This window comes from Gossypium raimondii, chromosome 9, assembly GCF_025698545.1.
Source record: "Gossypium raimondii isolate GPD5lz chromosome 9, ASM2569854v1, whole genome shotgun sequence".
Classification (NCBI taxonomy): domain Eukaryota; kingdom Viridiplantae; phylum Streptophyta; class Magnoliopsida; order Malvales; family Malvaceae; genus Gossypium; species Gossypium raimondii.
The window spans coordinates 4226150-4247306 of record NC_068573.1 but is presented as its reverse complement, the minus strand read 5'-3'; the positions used below and the strand labels follow the sequence as shown (position 1 = coordinate 4247306).

Sequence of the window (21157 nt, the reverse complement as noted above, 5' to 3'; positions counted from 1 at the left end):
ATATGTGATCGAATTTTAGTAAGTTAATGTAGAGTAAGTATGACTATGAAGACTTGTAAATATTTGATAATGACTAGCTATTGGAATGGTTAGATATGGATATGTTTGTTGTTATGTGTGTGTAAATGAAAGTTAATACAAAGAAAACATGAAAGAGTAAAATTAGTAATAAAACAGCTTTTGGACAAAGAAATTGTATAAATTTCAAAAATACCAAAAATTGTGAAAATCAAATTAGAGGTTGAATAAGATATGAAATTAAAGCTTATTGAGTCTAGTTTTACATAGAAGAAATGGTGTAAGCAATAGAATTTCATATTATGAGATATTTGAATTTTTATGAGACAGAGTCAAAGTGATTTCGAAATCCCCTATTCTAACTTTGGAAAATCATTAAAAATTCTATAAAAATAATTATGGGTTAAAATTTATATGTTTAAAATTATTAATGAGACTATATTCAATAGAAACAAACAGGAACATCATCTGAATCCCGTACGATGAGATAATTAATTTTTAGTGAAGAAGGGTCGAAACTGTCAGACAGCAGAACAATGATGACTTTAAAGAATAAACTGTACTTATTGGCTAAACCATAAATTCTGAAAATTTTATGGTAAGAATATATGAGAGTATAGTTTCAGAGAAATTTAGTAGATCTTAATTCGGAGTTCCATAGCTCAAGATATAAATAATGTAATGATTATGACTTGCGTATACAGCTTGATATGAACATGAGTGAATAGTGAAACTATGTGCAAATATGATTGTATTATCTTGAGAACACATTATGAGGATTGATAAAAGCATGTTAATAAATTGTTTATTATTTACATACCAACTTACTAAGCTATATGCTTACTCCCTTTTTCTTTCCCTTGTCTTACAGTGTCACCAAGCTAGCTAGGGGTACGGAGATCGTCGGAGATCCATCCACACTATCAACACTCTTTTGGCATTTTGAAAGAAAATTTTATGAATTATGGTATGTATAGAGGACTTCGTTATTTTGTTATGTGTCATAATTGATTTAGCCTAAAATGTTGGCCTATGTTATTTGATAGTTCATTTTGTATAAGGCCATTGATGTTGGCTATTATTGGTTAAGTTGTACGTTTATGATAATGCCATGTTGTGTGTTGATAAATTTGGTATAAGTGTGTAAATGTTTGGATGGAAAAAGGCTTGGTAAATAGCCTAACTTTCTTCCACACGGCTGGGCACATGGCCATTTGCTCAAGGCGTGTGCCCCTGTTTTTTTTTTAAAAATTCAAAATTTTCAAAAGTTCTCGGTTTGGTCTCGAACCACTTTCAAAGTATGTATTGGGTCTCGTAAGTCCATAATAGGGACTTTATGATGAAATATGAAAAGTTTTAATTTGGATGAAATTTCATGACTCGGTTTTGTATGATTGGTTATGTTTAAGTTCGGTAATGCCTCGTACCCTGTCCTGGCGTCTGACACGGGTAAGGGGTGTTACAGGGCTATCACTAAGCATTGAAGAAGTTTGACCGAATAACTCAATGAGAGTTTTCGTCTTTTGTCTAGTGCCATAAGGATGGGCGAGAACATTGGTGCTTGATGATGAAGCCGAATGGGTTGCAGGATTAGCTTGAGCGAGCTTGATGATGATGATCTTTGAGGCCGTCACAACTTTGAACTTTGACTTTTTGAGAAAAGAAATGAAAGTTAGAGATGGTCCCACTAGGCATGCCAGAAATTTGTACACACAAATTTCTAGTGAAAAGTTGACTTGAAAATTTGGAGTCAAATTTATTGATAACTTGAAAGAAAGTTACAATCTTTGAAATTTTGTACAAAGAAAAATTCATTTGATTCTTCTCTCTAGTTTGACTTTGATCCAAGGGTCGTCTGACTTGATCTTGGATGTATGTGGATTACGTCAAGTGTCGTGTTGACTTGCTCATGAAATGGGCTTAGAATTCCTTTCTTTAATTGAAACGAATCGAAATATGACTTTATTTAGAAACAACTTTTAAGTTCTTCCCCACGGTTGAACTAGATCAAAAGACAACTTTTCTTCAAAATTGATGTGGCGTTCTTCAAAATTTATTCAAGTTCTTCTGGCTTTTTTAAAGAATTATGTAGAGAATTTCTAGGCTCTTCTTGAACTTCTAACCTTGTAGAATGGCTTGGGTGACCCTTTTTTATAGTGTCAATTACTTGAATAAAAGAGAGTTCTTGTAAAATTTAACTGTTCCATTTGATCCAATCACATGAATAAAATAAAGTTCTTGTAGAATTTAACTGCTCCATTTAATTGTTCTACAAGAATTTAAACTCTTTTGTTTTTCATTTATCTCTTATTAATTTAATTAATTAAAGATAAAATAATCATTTGATATTATCACTTAATTATTTTAATTTTAATTAATGATAATATAAATTTTAATATTTATCTCTTAATTAATTTAAATTAATACGAGAAAAATAATCATAACACGATATGATATCATCATTTTACCATAATAACTTTAGCTTTGATCCATAGTAATTTTAGCTTAACACAATCCAAAAATTTTCTTCATCTATCAAGCTTATTTTAATTAGAAAGTCATTCCATAAGCTATATATATCATCACTAGTCAACAACATTACTTTAATAGTTAGTCAATCCCATTATAACACAATATCCTCTTTACATCTAAAATTCATGTCATTTTCACGTTACTAACCATGTTAAGTCTCACCATAACCATTTCACACAGCAAGATTGTCCTTAACTATTCACACCTAATTTCTTACTTAGCCAATTAATTAGTTAAAATATCATTAATAGAAATATCCAATTAAGGTAAAGAGGTTTCTATGAAAACTTACCCTTCAAAATGAACAAAACAAAAGACAACTCATTTCTTCATCTTTACACAACTATTTTTTCTCTCTTTCCTTGAAGCTCCTTTTTTTAATTGGTCTCTCTTTCTCTTCACATTAAATACCCATAATATATATGTAACACCCCTTACCCGTATTCGATGCCAGAATAGGATACGAGGTATTTCCAGAACACATACACTTTTAACCATATTAAACCGAGTTGTAAAATTTCATCTAAACTAAAACTTTCAAATTGTTATTCTTGAGTCGCTAATTAGGGTTTACGTGGTCCAATATACTCACAATCTTTCACTTCCTCGTCGTATGAATTTATAAATTTCCACTTACTTGTTGAATTCATCACAAGTACCTGAATTGATTCGTATCATTACATATTCTCATGTCGTCACATTTTCGTATTTAACTATTGTAATATATCAATTACTCAATATCTCATAAGCTAAGTGTCACATATACATTATCCATTCATCTCCCATACAACTATCAATATTAGCCACAAAGATAGTACAAATTTTCTCTATTCGATGTTAAACCAAAACCATTATTTCATTACCAACTAACCTTACTAAATATACTAACTAGCCCAAGTGTTTAACCAAATATATTTTATCTATTATTGCATAATATAGATGTGCTACCCAAATCATAATTCACCTCACATAGTAACCGAAGTTAATTTTTATCATTTGTGAAATAAATTACAAAACAAGTTATATAACAAAATATAGATATATTTTAAACCTCATCAATAAACAAATTCTCATGGCATTACATAATCATTACGCATCAAAGACCAACGTACTTGACATTTCCATCACATAAACCGAATTAATCAGTGCAACCTCAATGATGTAATCATTCTTTTAACTTACTTAATCAAGCCAAATTATACCATCATCTCACACATAGAATGACCCATCTATCATACTTCTCAATTATGTCATTTAATAGACCAAATATACCTAACCTTTATCATCATGATCAATCCACAACCAAAATACATCTGTATATCAAAATTACCACACACACACACATATATATACCATGACTAAATTTCTTAAACATTTGATCAATTGCTTTTCAATACCGCAATAATTCTTTCAATACCAATACATATTTACCATTCAATTTAATATTTACCGATTATAATCGGGCATATAAACATTTATACACAATTCATTCATATATTTTATTGTCCTCCTCCTCCTCTCCATTCCACATCCTTAATGTATATAACACGCTTAATAACATTATACATAATTTCATTACTCACTTATATGTAAATTTAAAGTTACCCATCTGAGTCAGAGTCACTAAATCATTTTATTCCGGAGCTACGGAGCTCCAAATTAAAATCCGTTAATTTTCCCTGAAACTAGATTCATATATCTTCTTACCATAAAAATTTCAGAATTTTTGACTTAGCCAATAAGTACAGTTTATTCTTTAAAGTTTCCCATGTTGCACTGCTCGATAGTTCTGACCTCTCTTCACTAAAAATTGATTATCTCATTGTACAGAATTCAGATGGTATTCCTGTTTATTTCTCCTGAAAATAGACTCATTCAGGATTCTAAAAATATAAATTTTAACCCATAATTACTTTTGTACAATTTTTAATAATTTTTCAAAGTCAGAACAGGGGGTTCTAAAATTATTCTGACTCTGTCTCACAAAATTTATTATATCTCAATAAGCTTTATTTTCATATTTTACTCATCTTCTAATTCGATTCCCACGATTTTTGGTGATTTTTCAAAATTGGCACACTGCTGCTACCCAAAACTGTTTTAGTGCAATATATTGATTACCATTTTTACCCTAAACTTTTAACACGTGACAATTTCATCCCTAGGCTCGGAAAATGAAATTCTTTCAATTTAACCCTTGATCCAAGCCTAATCATTCTCATACATATTAATAACAGCCCATGGATTTCTTAAATTTTATAATTTTTTCACAAATTCAATACTTTTCAATTTAATCCTTAAAACATACTTTCATCCAAAATTCTTTAATAAAACACCTTTAAACATCCATTAACATCTCAATTTCATCACCAAATAACAAAAATCATACAAACTTATCAATGGTATCTTCCAAAACTTTCAACAAAATAAAAAACTAATAGAATTCCAAGTTGGACCTAATTGTAAAAGTCCAAAAATATAAAATTTCAAGGGAAAAACAGGAATTGAACTTACTTGAAGCTAAAATATGAAAGACCAGCTCTCAACCCTCTTCCATGGCTATTTTCCACCGAAAGTTCAAGAAGAAATGGTCTTGAAATCCTTAAAATAAATTTTTCTTACCTACCTTTGAGTTTTCTCTCATTAATTTTAGTTTTCTCTAACTACCAAGTGAAACATTAAATTTTAAATGGAGAAGATGATGATAGATACAAGTTCAAGAAAGAGTTTTCAAGTAAATATTAGTGAAAGAATCAAGGTTTAAGGTTAGAAAGTGGTTGAAGAAAGACATTCAAAATGACAAGAAGAGAAATTTCTCTTCTTTTTCTCTATGGTAGTTGAATTTTGCTAGGGATGAATATGAGAAAAATTCTCACATTTTCTTTGTTTTATTCATTTAAAAGGGAAGAGTCAAAGCGAATAAAATTTGTGGTTCAAAAATCACTCTTATTTTTAAAACTCAATCTAATAACTAATATCGTAACACTCCTTATCCAAATCAACAATCGAAACAAATCATTTAATCAATTTAATAAAATATCACAAAACCATTTCTAATATTTTCAAAGCTTTAAACTCATTTAAAATCATATTCAATGTACACTTGGACATGGCAAACATATAAAACCAAATTTTGATTACTTCAAAGGCTTAAAATACATACTTTTGGAATAGAAGGATAGAGAACTTTCTTAAAACCAAAATCATCATATAATCTTAATCATTATACAATCATTTTTAATTTTTTATAAATTATTTTATGTTACACGGAAATCCTTTCGGGGGAAAACCACGGGTAGAGAAGAAAAAATTCACTAATGTTAAAAATTGAATATAAGAGGAGTTTCGACTACATTTATTTAAGGGTTGAAAAACTTTATTCTAATCAAAGTTAAATAGTAGAAGTATAGTTCTATACGGGCTCAACTTCTGCCATTATATTTGTTTCTTCAATAAATGACAAGATCCAGGTCACACAATCTCTAAACCTTCAAATCATTTTCAATGTTCTGAAACAAAAATTTTACTAAAATATGAAAATAATTAAATTTATCTTTAAACTCCATCCTTCACCAAATATAAATTAGTATAACTAATTTAATTATTTTTAACTGAAGCCTATATGGACTCGTAATTAACATATAATAATGTGGGTTTCCAAGTTAGATGATATCATGTGTCAGCCAATATCACATCAATGTTCATGCTTATTTATTTTATGGAATAAATAAAGTATATTAAGGGAAGGCCCAGATTATGAAATTGTGCAATCTTGATTTAGTGTTGTCGCTTCCATTTTGCTTCCACTCTTGAAACACTGTGATGGAAATTGGAACCCAAAACTTCACAATCAAACTGATATTTACTTATTCAATTTATCTTGTACTAATTACTTGGTCATTAGTTTGCTCCTATTCCTTATCCAAGGTTAATTACTTAAGTTAAAAAATTTGTATTTGTTGGAATTTTTAAATATAAAAGGTTAACAGCCTTTCAATTTCAGGTGAAAATGAACCCAAAATTTATTGATGTTTGCCTATGGATCTAATTAATTAACTATAAACTAAATTTGAATTATGTAAATTAAATTTTAGCTCAATTGGTATCGATATTGTTATTAGTGTAGGAGGATGTGACTTCGAGTGCGCTGAAACGCATTATCCTCCTATTTAGGGGCTGGGAGAGAGCTATGAGTAGTTTTAGATATTATATAAAAAAAGAGCAAATATGATAAGAATCTATAATTAGGGGTGATTGTTCGATCAAATCGAGTGAAAAAAAGTTCAAGTTAATCGAGTCCTATTTTATCATACTAACTTGATTTGAAATTTTTTCGATTTGAGTCAAGTGAAATGAAATTCGAGTCGAGTCGAACTGAATCGAGTTAAATTAAAAAATTAAACATGTCAAATTAAAATCTTGTTACAATATAACTAATTCCATGTTAGAGCACATAAATTTGAAAACTTTTTCAAAGCAAAATAAAAAAATACTTTTAGTATAATAAACTTATCTTCAATCATTAATTAGCTTATTTAGGTCCCAAAATTATTATTCTAGAAAAAAAATTAACTTTTAACTTTCTTTATTTATTTTAGATTTATTTTAAATTTTTATAATTTTTTTAAAAATATAAATTTTGAAACTTTTATAAAAATTTTGAAATTTAATAATTATTTTGTAATTTTTGTTGAGAGAGAGACCAATTTGTTCATTTTCAAATTTGATAGGGACCAAAAGGGTATTTACATCAATCTGTTATCCGAATTATTAAAATTGTAAAACTCAACTCGATTCGAACTCAAAACTCGAATTACTTATTCGAGTTGACTCGAATAACTTGAATCGATTAATTCAAAATTTGATTTTTTTTTCTATTTTTTCGAATCGAATCGAGTTTTACTCACCCCTACCTATAATGATATTATTATACAAAAAAAATTATGGAAGTAATATCGTAAAATTTAAATTAAGGGATAAATGTTAAATTTATATTGGAACTTTGGTTTAATGTGTAAATACATGAATTTTGATTTGATGCAATTATACACATGAAACTTGAATTGTGGTTCATATGTTTACATGAAACTTTGATTTTGATTCAATTGTGTATATTTAAAGAAATGAATACATATATTTATTTTCATATGGAATTAATATAATCGTTTGGGTACACAATATATCAACATAAAACAATGCTAATTCGATAATGTTAGTAGTAATTTATGAAAACTGAATCAAATTAAAATTTCATTTATAAAATCGCACAAAATCAAAGTTCATATATGACAATGCATAGTAGATTAAAGCTTATATATAGTTTTGATATTTATCCCTTAAATTAATTACCACTTAAGTTTTGATTCAAATAAAATTTTAAACAAATACATTGTGTTTTATTATATTAATTTTTATTTATTAAACAATAGTATTGTTTGATATATTGATGGTGAAGCTTTTTAACACTACAAACAATACTAAAAATCGAGATATGTCTCGTTTATTTAATTTTAATTTATTGTGATAATTTTTTATATAATTAACAAATATGTGGATTTTTTATATTTTATTAAATTCCAAAGACTAAAATACTAAAAGGCACTTAAACTTTGCCATTATATTTAAATAAGCCTTTAAGTTTTAATTAGTACCCAAATAAGCCCTTAATCTTTATCTATCATCTAATTAAATCCTAACTTTTAATTTTACATCAATAAACACTTTATATAAATCAACAATTCAAGAAATAAGGGTTTATTTAAGTAAATAGGCACTTATTTGGGTATAATAAAATAAAGTAGATTAAGTACCTTTTAATATTTTAGCCAATTTTCATCATTTTTTAATCTCAAAGTTCAAAATGGGTTTTATTAAGGATTCTTCGGTTGGTTCGATTATTAATCGATTTAACTAAAATTTTAAAACATTAACCAAATCACAATTTGTTATTAATAATTTAATTGAACCCAAATAATTTCAGTTAATTTAATCTATGTTCATCTAATCGAATAAAATTAACCCTCAACATTTCTTTTAATAGATAATTATATATATTCTACCAAAATATCAAAACAAACAAAGATTTAAAAGAAAAATATAATAAATATATTATTAACTATCAAATATCAAACTAATACATACCAAAAGTCTAAAATAAATAATAATAATAAAACTTAAGAAGATTAGGTTACTCTAACCAATAACCAACATTACATTCAAATACTAGAATCGAGTTAATCTAAGTAAATCGATTAATTTCTTTAACCGAACTAAATTAATTTATAACCGATTTTTCTTTTTAAAATATCTTTTATTAATTGAATTAACTAATAAATGAAATTTTAAATTTTGATTAATTATATCTTTGCATTAATTTTTTTTTGAAATTATAAAAGATTTGAATTTAACTTTACAAGAAAGCAATCAAGTTATACTGCAAGTTGCAACAGTCAAATTATAAAAATATTGATAATAAGACAAAAGGGATTATTATCAAGCTTAACCCCCTTCCATGGTCAAGCTAGCTACAAAGTAGGAGTAATACTTTAACCAACTACATGTTCATTGTATATTTCATTGACTTAATTGGGGCCTATTATTGACCCTTACTTTCACAACATTAAAATTTTCTTATTCGAAATTAGATTAACAATGTAGGAAGACGTAAATTCAAATACACTGAAGCTATTATCCTTCTATTTAAAGATTAAAAACATTATATATAATTCTAAATATCATATTAAAAGCGCAAATATTGAGATTAATCTCACATCCTATCATATATTTTACTTCACAACCAAATTAATTATATATTAATGAAATTTTGTTTTATCCTTGTGTGAACCTAAGAAAATAAAAGTAGGCGCATAATTGGTTTAAATATTCTTTTGAACTTCTAAATTGTAAATTGTAAATTCTACATTTCACTTTCAATTTTGATGTGATGGTATATTTATACCATTAAACCATTTTTTAGTATATGAAAGTTTAGGAAATTAAGGATAATTAATTAATGATTTAATAAACAAGTCACATTGAGATAAAGAATAGTTTTTTTTAAAATATGGTAAATTATACTGATAGTTATTCAACTATTAGTAAATTTCTTTTTGGTCACTCAAATTATACAATGTGTAAATATTGAAGGTTAAATTTTTAAAATCAAGCCTAAATTGACATATTGTATAAATGTTGAATGTCAATTTTAAAAGCTGCTACCATTAGTCAGTTGTTGACCAAAAAAACAAAATTGAATAGTTGAGTGATCATTTTTTAACTTTTCATAGCTGAACAATAAAAAAATTTACTGATAGTTTAGTGACTACCAGAATAATTTACCCAAAAAATACTACTATTTGATTATAAAAAAATTGGTATTAGTCAATAACTTTCATGTGGGATTTCACATTGGGAATGAGGTTAATTTTTCACATAGAAAGAGAGAGCATTGGAAGCTTAGATTGAAAGATTTTGACCCTTTTTACAAGCAATGGGTTGCATACCAAGGTTTATAAAGAACAAACAACAACTAATTATGACTTCTTATTTGGCCATTAACCAAATGATTATCATTATTTCCATTAAATATTTTACCATTTGCTATCCCTCTAGCAGACAATATTGGTTAGCAAACTTAAGAATGGGACAATTACAATATAAATTTAGTATTAGCCCTTTTCATTTTGTTTTCTAGTATTTCTAATATATTATTTTATAATAATAAAACTAATGTTGATTACATCATTATTGAGGTAAATAAAACTTGGGTAAACTATTTTGATAGACACCGAACTATTAATAAGTTTCTTTTTGATCACTCAACTATGAAAAATTACAAAATCGTTATCCAACTATTCAAGCTTTTTTGTCATTAGTCATTAAATTGCTAACAAAAGTTATTGTGACAATTTTATAATTGAAAACGTTTACACATTGTGTCAATTTAGTTTTTTTAAATTTAACCCTCAATGTTTGCAATTACCTAATTTTATCCTTTTTTACACGAAAATAAGACTAAATTGACTCAATATATAAATGTTGAGGGTTAAAGTTGTAATTAGGTTAATTTTAAAAGTTGACACATCATCTTTCTGTTAGTCATTTGACGGCGAGTGACCAAAAAGAAAAAAAATATAATAGTCAAATGACTATTTTGTAACTTTTCATGTTGAGTGACTAAAAAGCGAATGTAATTTTCCCGTAAAACTTTTAGAATATCTCTATTGAGGGCTCAATAAAATTATTAGTTTATTATTTACAATAATATTGTCATAAATGTAATAGTTGATAAGGGAGGAATCCACTTATATCGGTTTCAGAACTTTTATATGAGTAACATTTTAACAATTCAACCTTTGAATTTATCAAGATATTTGTATTTGAAATTCATATTAATTTTTAGTTGATCGATATCGTTTAAAATATTGTATATATATCTAACTATTGAAAGTTTTATACATAAAATAAATAGTTAGAAAATTTCAATTTAGCCTACCTTGATGTGCATGATCTACATGAATAAAGTACGAAATAAGACAATTAAATTATTAAAATATTAATGATATAAAAATTACGAATAATGTAAACTCACTTTAATTTTACATCGTGTAATAAAATCCTCTTCGTTTATTTATTATAAATTAGTTCACTAAATGAAAATATTACTACTATGTATAAGAACTTCAAAAAGAACTTTTATAACATTTATTTGCCATTGGTACATGGTTTATGTGAAAAATCCTTAGCTTTGATCAAACAAAACAGCCACAACTAAATGAAGAAATGCTTAGATAATCTAAAAAGATTAAAATGAGTTATTGGGTTTTGTGATTAATATGTTTTTTTAACATTAATATTATTATAGGTTTTTATTATATCTAAATTTTTATTCAATGTCTACAACTATTCATAGTCTTCCTAATGCTTAAATAGGAGGATAATGTGCTTCAGCACACTCGAACTCACGTCCTCCTGGATTAACAACAATGTCAATAACAGATCCATTCTTGACATTTGGAGGCCTTAGGCGAAACAACAAATTGGGTTCCTTTTAAAACAAATTATAAAATGTAATACAATAAAAGTTGAAAAGTTTTTGGGGCCTTAAAAGATGAAGCATTTATGGTCAAAAATTAAAAACCCTAAACATTTAATTAATTTATTTTAGTCTAAAATTTCTTTCTCACATTAAAAGTTGAAAAAATATTTTTTGAGCCCTTCTAGCCCTGGACCTTAGACGACTGTACTCTCAAACAATTTTCAGAACCGAATCTGGTCGATGCTAATAAGTTAAGACTCAATCAAATTGTGATTAATATATAAATGTAAAAAAAATAGAGGGGAGAAACTATTACTTTGAGGTTTTGAAACCAAGATACGGTATTACCAAAAAGGTTTTGAATTTGAGGAATTCCATATTCCAATGTTCATAAAATCAAAGAAATTGACTCATAAACTCATGTCATTTTTTTTTCCTTTTTATATAATACCATTTTCGAGATTATAAAATTTGTATTTAAATATTGTCTATTGAAATGATATAGAAAATTCTAGCAAAGTAAAAATTATAAATAATACTTAAAATTAATCATAATTTCTTTCTAATATTTAAATAAGAGAATAATGTGTTTAATTGTATTTAAATTCACGTTTTTTGCAATCGATAACAATACCAATACCGATCGAGCTAAGATTCAATCAACATAAATGTAAACAAATTTAATAATATTACATATGATACAAGAGCAAAACTTGACTTAATATGTTCAATAAAAATATGAAAATAACATGAAATTTACTTTATATTCAAGAGGGGTCAAGTGGGTCCATTTTTGGCATATGGAAGGAGAAAACATGGTTTTGGATTAAGGATATGATGATTAATAATTTTTCCTAAAAAGGGTCTCAAAGGAATTTTCAGAGAATCTCATGAATTTGAATATAAATTTGAACTTATTGTGTTGTGTAAAATTAACAAAAAATATAAATCAGAAAATCAATTCAAGCACAAATAAAATAAAAATAAGATTGTATAATATTGGAAGGGTCGTTTGTCATTTTGCCTAAATTCTCATGATAAAAACAAGAGATATCCCCCATGATGAGAGTAGAAGCTTCAAAATTCAATTTGATTTTGAAAATCCCAAAAAGAAAATTCATTTTTATTCAGTTTCATACGAGTTCTTCATCAACATTTTTTTTTCTATTTTGCAACCACATGGATGAAAAGAATGATGTTGATAAAGTTGATGATGTTATGTTGCCTGGTTTTCGATTTCATCCAACAGATGAAGAGCTTGTAGGATTTTACCTCAAGAAAAAGATTCAACAAAGACCTTTGCCCATTGAGCTGATTAAACAACTTGATATATATAAATATGAACCCTGGGATCTTCCAAGTGAGTTTTCATCTTCTGTTTGGCTTCCAAGAAAATAAAAACATAAGAAATTTCCTTTCTTTTCTTACTAGATGCTGTGAATATCGTACACTTTTTTCTATTTTTGTACAAGCAGAGCTAGCAGCATCAGGGGAGAAGGAATGGTATTTTTACTGTCCAAGGGACCGAAAATACCGGAATAGTGCGAGGCCTAACAGAGTCACCGGAGCCGGTTTTTGGAAGGCAACCGGGACCGACAGGCCTATATACTCATCTGATGGCACTAAATGTATTGGTTTGAAGAAGTCCCTTGTGTTCTATAGAGGCAGAGCTGCTAAAGGGATGAAAACTGATTGGATGATGCACGAATTTCGGCTACCTTCGATGTCGGACTCGATACCACCATCAAAGAAGCTCTTTGACAAAACCCTTCCTGCAAATGTAATGATCCTTGAATAATATCATTGTCCAATCTTGTTTTTGATCATGAGTTGTTTGAAAATTTTGCTTTTGGTTCCAACAGGATGCATGGGCTATTTGTAGGATATTCAAAAAGACTAGTACCATGGCTCAAAGAGCACTTTCCCACACTTGGATTTCCTCATTGAACCATGGTGCGGCTTGCAGTCAGCTCAGTTCGGAGAACATTTCTTGTACGACCGAAATTGGATCAACGATACCATTATGCAGCAACGGTGAACTACAACAAGACTGCAGTGCCGGCTTTTCGGCTCTAGATATTCTTTCGTATAAATCATTCCATCAAACAGTCTATAGGCCATCTCCATTTCATGTTTCCAACGGAGACCTTCATAACAACATGATGTTTTCTCAGCTTGACAACATGTCTGGATCATCCCCAAAGTGCACTATTGATACCTCTTCCATGCTGTTGAGCCCACCGTTGATTAGCAATGCCTCAGCAAGTACCGATTTCCGAGGGCAACAACACCAATACGGCAACTTTTCGATCAGCTCGCCCCAGGACATGCAAGGCAATGGAGGTGGAGCAGAAAGCGAGGAAGGAACAAGGAAGACGTCGGATTCAATCCCAGACTATAACCATTTATCGATGGGGTTTCCTTTCAGATTGTCTCCAAATATGCCAGATTCATGGAAACCTAATCTACCATGGGATTCACCACAATGTCCTAGTGAGATGTCCACCACTTATTCAACTGACAAATGCTACACTTAAATCAGCTGTCGACTAGTTTTGGGGTAATTAAGTTGGGAACTAGTATGAACAGCAGACCTGTTTATGGTATTATTGTACAGTTTTCACATATTCCACCTAGATATCTTAGGCTGAATATTTATCTAGTATATTTGTTTCCATTTCCAAATGTCCGATATCCGATCCCATCCCTATTAAAAAAAGTTCCATCATATAATCACACGTGACAGCTACAGGGTTTAAAATTAAATCATAACCACCTACAACCAGTTTTATATCCAATTTCCTGTTGTAGGATTTACAGATGCCACATAATATGACCATGGCAAAAACTGCACATCAGCCACTGAATTAGGGTAAAACGAAGCTCTTGTATTAAAAATTAGATTGTATTTTATTTTCTCCGCTAACAAAATAAGCAAATTGATCTCTATACATTAGATCAAAGAATATTAATTCTATTAAAATATTTATCCATTTCTAGTATTAAAATTAGCTCCTAAATGTTTTAATAAAGTCCCTATGCCCCATGTAATAGCATGATTATTCAATCAACAATGTCAATTTTTAACAGAAAAAATAAATAAACTTTTTACTAGAAAAATGCAATTTACTCTTTAGTATTATGTATAAAGACTAATTTGCTCATTTTTTAAATAAAATGAGCAAAATACAATCTTTCCATACAAAAATCTCCATGTACTTTCTCCTCCAAATTCACCATTAGCTTCAATTGTCTATATGGATTCTGCTGTGTATCAGAAACTTGGGCTATGGTTGGCTGGAGATTATGTCTGAGGGTTTTGCATAACCATGGCAATAACATGCATTCCTCGTCCTTATTGTCAAATAGATGAAAATGGACTTCTTGAACTCAAAACCAAAGATCCAAGCGTTCCATCTTCGGTTCGGTTGCTGTTCAAATGCACCACATATATCATTCCAGTTGCCTTTAAAAAGATTGCTAAATTCAACTCAACCGTAACCCCAAATCCTATTTACCAGTTAGGGGTCAGGATTTGGAGTTTTGGGGTCACGTGTCATGGACTCAGGGCTCATGGTTGCAAACAAGAATATAATACAAATGCCTAATAAAAGAAACCACATCAACAAATAAAACCATCACTAAACAATAACCTTTCAATAGATTTGTCTTCAAGTGAACCCAGCAGCAAAATAATATCAGTATGAAACTACCAAATGAGAAAAGTACTCAAACTCAGTTCCACATTTCATCAATTCACCATAATAACAAACAAAAATTTCTCTCAGATAAATCTAACAAGCCAAACACAATTCAGCTTCATCAGCATTTAAAATTCCTAGCTCTTTGAGGATTGCTTTTCCTTAGTCTTCTGGATTTTCAGAACCTTCTTCACAATCTTTTGCTCTTCGACTAAGAAGGCCCGAATTATCCTTAAAATGATATAAAAACCAGAATAAGAGAAGAATAAGATTTTGCATCTATCACAACAAATTAAAAACAAGCTATTAAATCATGCACATAGTAGTACCTTTCTCTAACAGCACTCCCAGATAAAACACCACCATAGGCACGATTCACCGTCCTACGGTTCCTAGGCAATCGAGACCGCTTGTATTCAGCAGGTCTCAAGTGAGGAATCTGCAAACAAGCCATATAAGAAAACAATGAGAGCAAAGCTCAAAACTTCACAACTCGAACCCGATCAGCCACACATCCAGTAATAACTGAAACATAACTACTCCAACAAGTAACATGAAAACGAAATACTCCTCATACCGGTCAAAAAGGTTTTACATTTCTACTAGATATGCAGCAAGTACAGTAAAATCAAGTGAGACAGTTTGAATTTTGTAAACTGCTTCAAAGTGAAGTGCAATAAAGGGTTCCACAATAAATGAATTTATCACCAGTTCCTAAAGTAGAAAACAAGTTTTGACCATTATTTTCAATTTTTATAGATCTTAAAACTATGAAACTAAACAAATCTTAAACAGTATCAGAATCTATGTTTAATTCAATACACAAAGTTCAATACGCAAACATGAAAATGAATATAAACAGAGATACCCAAATCATCATTTTCTCAATCAAATAAACAAAAGCGTATCTACATTTCATACTTAGTCCCAACAATAGAAATCCAAATTTCCAACTAAAAACAAAACAACAGAGCTTAAAATCATAATAATAAAATGAACTTACACCCTGAATTCGCTTTCCAGTAACAGGACACTTAGGCCCACTCGCTCTCTTCTTAGTAGTCTGATAGACTAATTTCCCACCTTTAGAAAAGAAAGAATGGATGAAAACACATTATTTTCAAACAATTTTTTTAATAAAATAACATAGAGCAGCAAAAGCGGCGGGCGTCATTGTGGGAACTTCAAGACTTACCGGGGGTCTTAACGACACGGTGTTGATTGGATTTGGTAGCATAGCTATGGCGAGTACGGTAAGTGAGCCTTTGAACCATTTTTGATAGTTTTTAAGGCTTTGGGTTTTATTTTCTCAGCTCTGGTTTCAGAAAGAAACGCGAAAGACAGAGCGAAGGCCAAAGGGGTCGAGAGGAGGAGAAGGGAGTCTATAAATACCCATTCTTTTGATGTAAGCCCTAGATCGGACGGTTCTAATTTGGTCTCTTTCTTATCAACGGCTAAAGTTATGCAGCACGTGTGATTTCTATTTAAAGATAAATAATTTTTTTAATATTATTTATATTATTATTTTCTATATCACGAGTCATTTAGACACCAACTCATTTAAAAAATTAAGAAAATATTATTTCATAATTAAAATATATAATATTACTTGAGAGTATTTTAGTCTTTTCACTTTAAAAAAAACCAATAAAAATATACAAAGGATGAGATTCAAACCCACAAATGCATTAGTAAAACTTTTAATTTACCAGTAAACTAAAGTTTTGTTTTGATATTTTAACATTTTAATTTTTTATGCATATTCTATTATCTTCATCAGTTGTATATCTACACATCTATTTAAACTATTGATTGAGTTAGTTCACGAGTCAACTGAGCACCAACTCAGTTAGGAAATTACGGGTATGTCATTTCGTAATTAAAATAAGTAATATTATTCGAGAGTATTTTAGTTTTTCATTTTAAAAACCAAATAAAAATATACAAATGATGAGATTTAAACCCACATCAATTACATTAGTAAAACTTTTAATTTACTACTTATCTAATGCTTTATTTAAATATTTTTATACATTTTAATATTATTACGCATACTCTATTACTTCCATCACATATATATTTACATCATTTACTATGCCTTTTATTGAGTTAGTATCATCCATCAATCGAGTTCCAACTCAATTACAAAAATTATAGAAATATCCTTCATTATATTATTTAAGAGAACTTTATTCTTATTATTTTAACAAAAACTAATTAAAAATGCAAATGCTGATATTTAAATCATTGTCAATTAAATTGGTAATATATTAAATTTACTATTTAACCAAAGCTTCATTTTAATATATTTTAAACATTTTATTTTAATATGCACAATTATTATTTTCATCAGTTGTATATTTATATTTCTATGCTTACTATTTATTAAGCCTTTTACCGAGTTGGTATCACCCATCAACTAGGTCCCAACTCGATTACAAAATTACGTAAATGTCATTCTATAATTAAAATAAGTTATATTATTTGAGTGTATTTTAAACTTTTATTTTAACAAAAACTAATAAAAAGTGTATGATGAGATTTGAACTCATACCAATTAAATCGGTAAAATTTTAAATTTATTACTCAACCAAAATTTTGTTTTGATATATTTTTATACATTTTATTTAATATGAACTATTTATTATTTTCATCAGTTGTATATTTACACTATTTATTAAGCATTTTATTAAGTTAGTATTCCAAGTCAACTCGACACTACTCACAATTGATGACAACGCCATGATAAATAATTATAGTGCATTTAGCATGTTAACTGATGTATTTATGTGTTTAAATTTTGATTTACTAATCTATTTTTTAATTTTAATATCGTATATATTTCATGTGCTATTATGTTCAATTAGTTTTAAACCATACATTTCATTGTTTATTGTATTTTATTTTTAAACACACATATGTTCTAATTTATAGTTTCGACACACATATGCATGTGACAAGATTTCTAGTATCATTAATATTGTTAATTGAGTTTGTGTCACAAGTCAACTTGACATTAACTCACGATTGATGACAACACCATGATAAAATGCATTTAGTATTGTTAATCCGATGTACTTATTGTCACATCCCAAAAACCAGGTTAGTAGAAATTGGGTTAGTAAATCGAAAATGGTTACGCCTCATTTTTTTTAATTTAAGGTTGTAGGAGTTGTGTCAAGTAAATTGGTTTGGTTCAATTAAGTGTTTTGGATGTATGCTTGAGGTTTTGTGTTTGATTCTTTTCCTTTAAATTTTGGTTATTTTTTATCCCTAAATCTGAATAGTTGCACCTAGCTTATCTATAAATTTTATTTAGTTGTTAACAAGAATAAGTCTGTTGGTTCAGTAATAATGTTTTAGCTTACTTATATGTCCTAAGTTCAAATCCTGTTGTATGCAAAAGGATAATCATTTTTGCTTCTATTTGTTGTGCCACCCATGCTCAAATTTGGATCAAATTCAAATTCCAACAACCTGATTTAGATAATATCATGATAGGATTTAGTGGGGATTAATTAGTTTTATTTTCATTTTTGTTTTAAAAAAAAAAAGATTTTTTTCCTAAAATTTTGCTAAGTGTTATTCCCACTTTTCCTATTTTCCAATTTAGTTTTTCACGCCAGTTTCTTATTGCAGCAAAAAGCTTCCTGTTGATTCTTTTTTTTTTTTTTCCTTTTCTCTTTTTGGTTTCCATATTGTGCGAATGCAGCTCCCGTTTTTCTTCCCTTCTTTTTTTTTTATCGTTGTTTCTTGTTATTTTTGCCATCGATCTTTGAACTCTCTTGAGCTGCCATTGATCTTTGTGTTTTTGGTGCCGGTTGCGCGTGCTCGAAAGTTTCTTCAATTTTGTGGTTATATCTTCTTGTAAGTACTTTTTTATTCATCTTTAAGGGTGAGTGTTTCGTTTTGGTTATATGTGGAAGGGAGGTTGTTGTTTGGGTTAATCGTTTAGTGTGAGAATGTGTTTGGTTTGATCAGTTTGTGTCTCCGTTTAGGTGTGGATCAAGAGGAGCATTACCTTTGACGAATTAGTTGTTTTGGAAATATCTACCTTTAACTGATACCCCTAAGGAAAATCCCGAATTGGATACCAAATTGACGGATTAGTGTAAGCTTATCCATGCAGTTATGCACTCTTCGAATAGGAATCCATTTTCTGAAAGTTCCTGGCTTTCGTGGTGAGTAGTCAAATGCCTAGGTTGATTATTTTGTGTAAGAGAATGTTAATTGATTAGTTGGATGCCGTATGTGCAGACTTTGGTGTGTTGTTGTTCTACTAACATCCCGAAAGTAATCAAGTTTTTGGCACTAACTCAAAACTTCGTAAAATAGTAAAAATAGAAACCGTTGACGTCACACGGCCATGTGCCAGACCTTGTGAGCCACACAGGCATGTGCTTGGCTGTGTGGGCCACATGGGCTATGCCAGTTAGGGTCGAGTTTTGGATTGCGTATTCAATGTCAGCGATTTTGTAATCTCTGATGAATGATATTTATGATTGTTCGATCAATGTAGTCTATTGTTTCTATTGTGTGTGCATATTTTCCGTATAAATTGTATATATATGTGATCTGTAAATCTAATAGTATCGTTAGCATGTTTTTGGTTTGAGAAGCTTTTAAATGAGCATGTTCAATATAAATGTGTTAGTATATGTGTAATGAAGTTGCATCTAACATTATGGCAAATCTGATTTGTTATTATTGAATTTGACTCATCTGTTCTGTAAAGCATGGAGTTCCATGTCTATTGATTTCTTTTTAATATAAGATTGCATGATCAACATGCTCATTATTTTGATTATGTATTTGCATGTCATGTCACATTGCATGGGGTTGAGATAATATGGTAAGGGGGAAGTTTTGACAGTTTAATGATCTACACTATCTGGTGGTTTAACCACATATGTTCTGGTAGCTTGACTGCGATTATGGTGGCTTGACCACTCATATCTGTTCTAACAATTTAACTGCGACTTTGGTGACATTGTCCACAATTATCTATTGGTGTGTTTTGGATGGACAAATTCTGGGCAACTCTATTTGGTGTGTAGCGGAGTTGGGTAGGAAATTTCTGAAAAAAAATTACATTGTGTTTTTCTGAAAAATGCTGCATTGGCATAATGATGCATTCTTAATTTTAGTCAGTTGAACGTTATAAAATTCTCTTTGATATCCTGATCTGTTTATTGCATTATTCTATGTTTATACTTGAGTTAAGTAGCACACTGAGCTTTGTAACTCACTCTATTATTCCATCTTTTCAGGTAAACCTTTGAACTTAGGATTGAGTGGAAATCGGGAGTTCAAATTGGTTCTTAAGATTATAATTTAAATTATTAAAGTAAATCTTTTGGTCTTTTTGACTAATTATTGGATTTTATTTTGGTTTTGGATTTTCTGTTGGATTTTTAGCTAAATGGTTTAAATAATATGTCTGATAACTGCTAGACCTGTCCATGGGAGGGTTCGGGTAAAAATATAGGCCCGAAATATGGGCTTGGGCAAAAAAACGAGGCCCGTTTAAAAAATGGGCCGGGCCTCGGGCACCACTTTTTTGGCCCGGGCCTGGCCCGAATATAATAAATATATATTTTTTATTTTTATTTTTTAATTTTAAAATACTTTTAAAATAAATTTTTTTATTTTTAAAATAATTTTTTAATGTTTATTAAAAATGGGTCGGGCCGGGCTCATGATATTTTTCCCGGGCCGGGCCTGGGTAAAATTTTAGGCCCATATTTCGGGCCGGGCCGGGCCCGGGCCTAGGAGGTAGGCCGAAAATTTTTTTGGGCCCGACCCGACCCGGCCCATGGACAGGTCTAATCACTGCTGGTTAAAAAGTTTTTTTTATTGAAAAGACTTA

The 21157-nt window shown here is 29.4% G+C and overlaps 2 protein-coding genes across 2 annotated transcripts; one reads left to right on the top strand and one right to left on the bottom strand.

Annotated features, from left to right (window-relative positions):
• Positions 1 to 12668: 12668 nt before the first annotated feature.
• LOC105798194 (protein FEZ) lies at positions 12669 to 14272 on the top strand. Its single transcript, XM_012628174.2, has 3 exons — positions 12669 to 12947; positions 13063 to 13367; positions 13450 to 14272. The coding sequence occupies exons 1-3, from the start codon at positions 12767 to 12769 to the stop codon at positions 14122 to 14124; spliced, it is 1161 nt and encodes a 386-aa protein (XP_012483628.1). The 5' UTR covers positions 12669 to 12766; the 3' UTR covers positions 14125 to 14272.
• A 945-nt stretch (positions 14273 to 15217) lies between these two features.
• LOC105798193 (60S ribosomal protein L34) lies at positions 15218 to 16661 on the bottom strand. The gene is made up of 4 exons (XM_012628171.2): positions 16484 to 16661; positions 16292 to 16371; positions 15618 to 15727; positions 15218 to 15519 (listed from the first exon to the last, which is right to left on the bottom strand). The coding sequence occupies exons 1-4, from the start codon at positions 16560 to 16562 to the stop codon at positions 15426 to 15428; spliced, it is 363 nt and encodes a 120-aa protein (XP_012483625.1). The 5' UTR covers positions 16563 to 16661; the 3' UTR covers positions 15218 to 15425.
• Positions 16662 to 21157: the final 4496 nt, after the last annotated feature.

Excerpts from the sequence above, each read along its gene's own strand:
- LOC105798194 (XM_012628174.2), top strand. The coding sequence starts at position 12,767 with ATGGATGAAAAGAATGATGTTGATAAAGTTGATGATGTTATGTTGCCT. Across the intron at positions 12,948-13,062 it reads TGAACCCTGGGATCTTCCAA|AGCTAGCAGCATCAGGGGAG; the intron begins GTGAGTTTTCAT and ends TTGTACAAGCAG. Across the intron at positions 13,368-13,449 it reads ACAAAACCCTTCCTGCAAAT|GATGCATGGGCTATTTGTAG; the intron begins GTAATGATCCTT and ends TGGTTCCAACAG.
- LOC105798193 (XM_012628171.2), bottom strand. The coding sequence starts at position 16,562 with ATGGTTCAAAGGCTCACTTACCGTACTCGCCATAGCTATGCTACCAAA. Across the intron at positions 16,372-16,483 it reads CCGTGTCGTTAAGACCCCCG|GTGGGAAATTAGTCTATCAG; the intron begins GTAAGTCTTGAA and ends TCTTTTCTAAAG. Across the intron at positions 15,520-15,617 it reads GGGAGTGCTGTTAGAGAAAG|GATAATTCGGGCCTTCTTAG; the intron begins GTACTACTATGT and ends TATCATTTTAAG.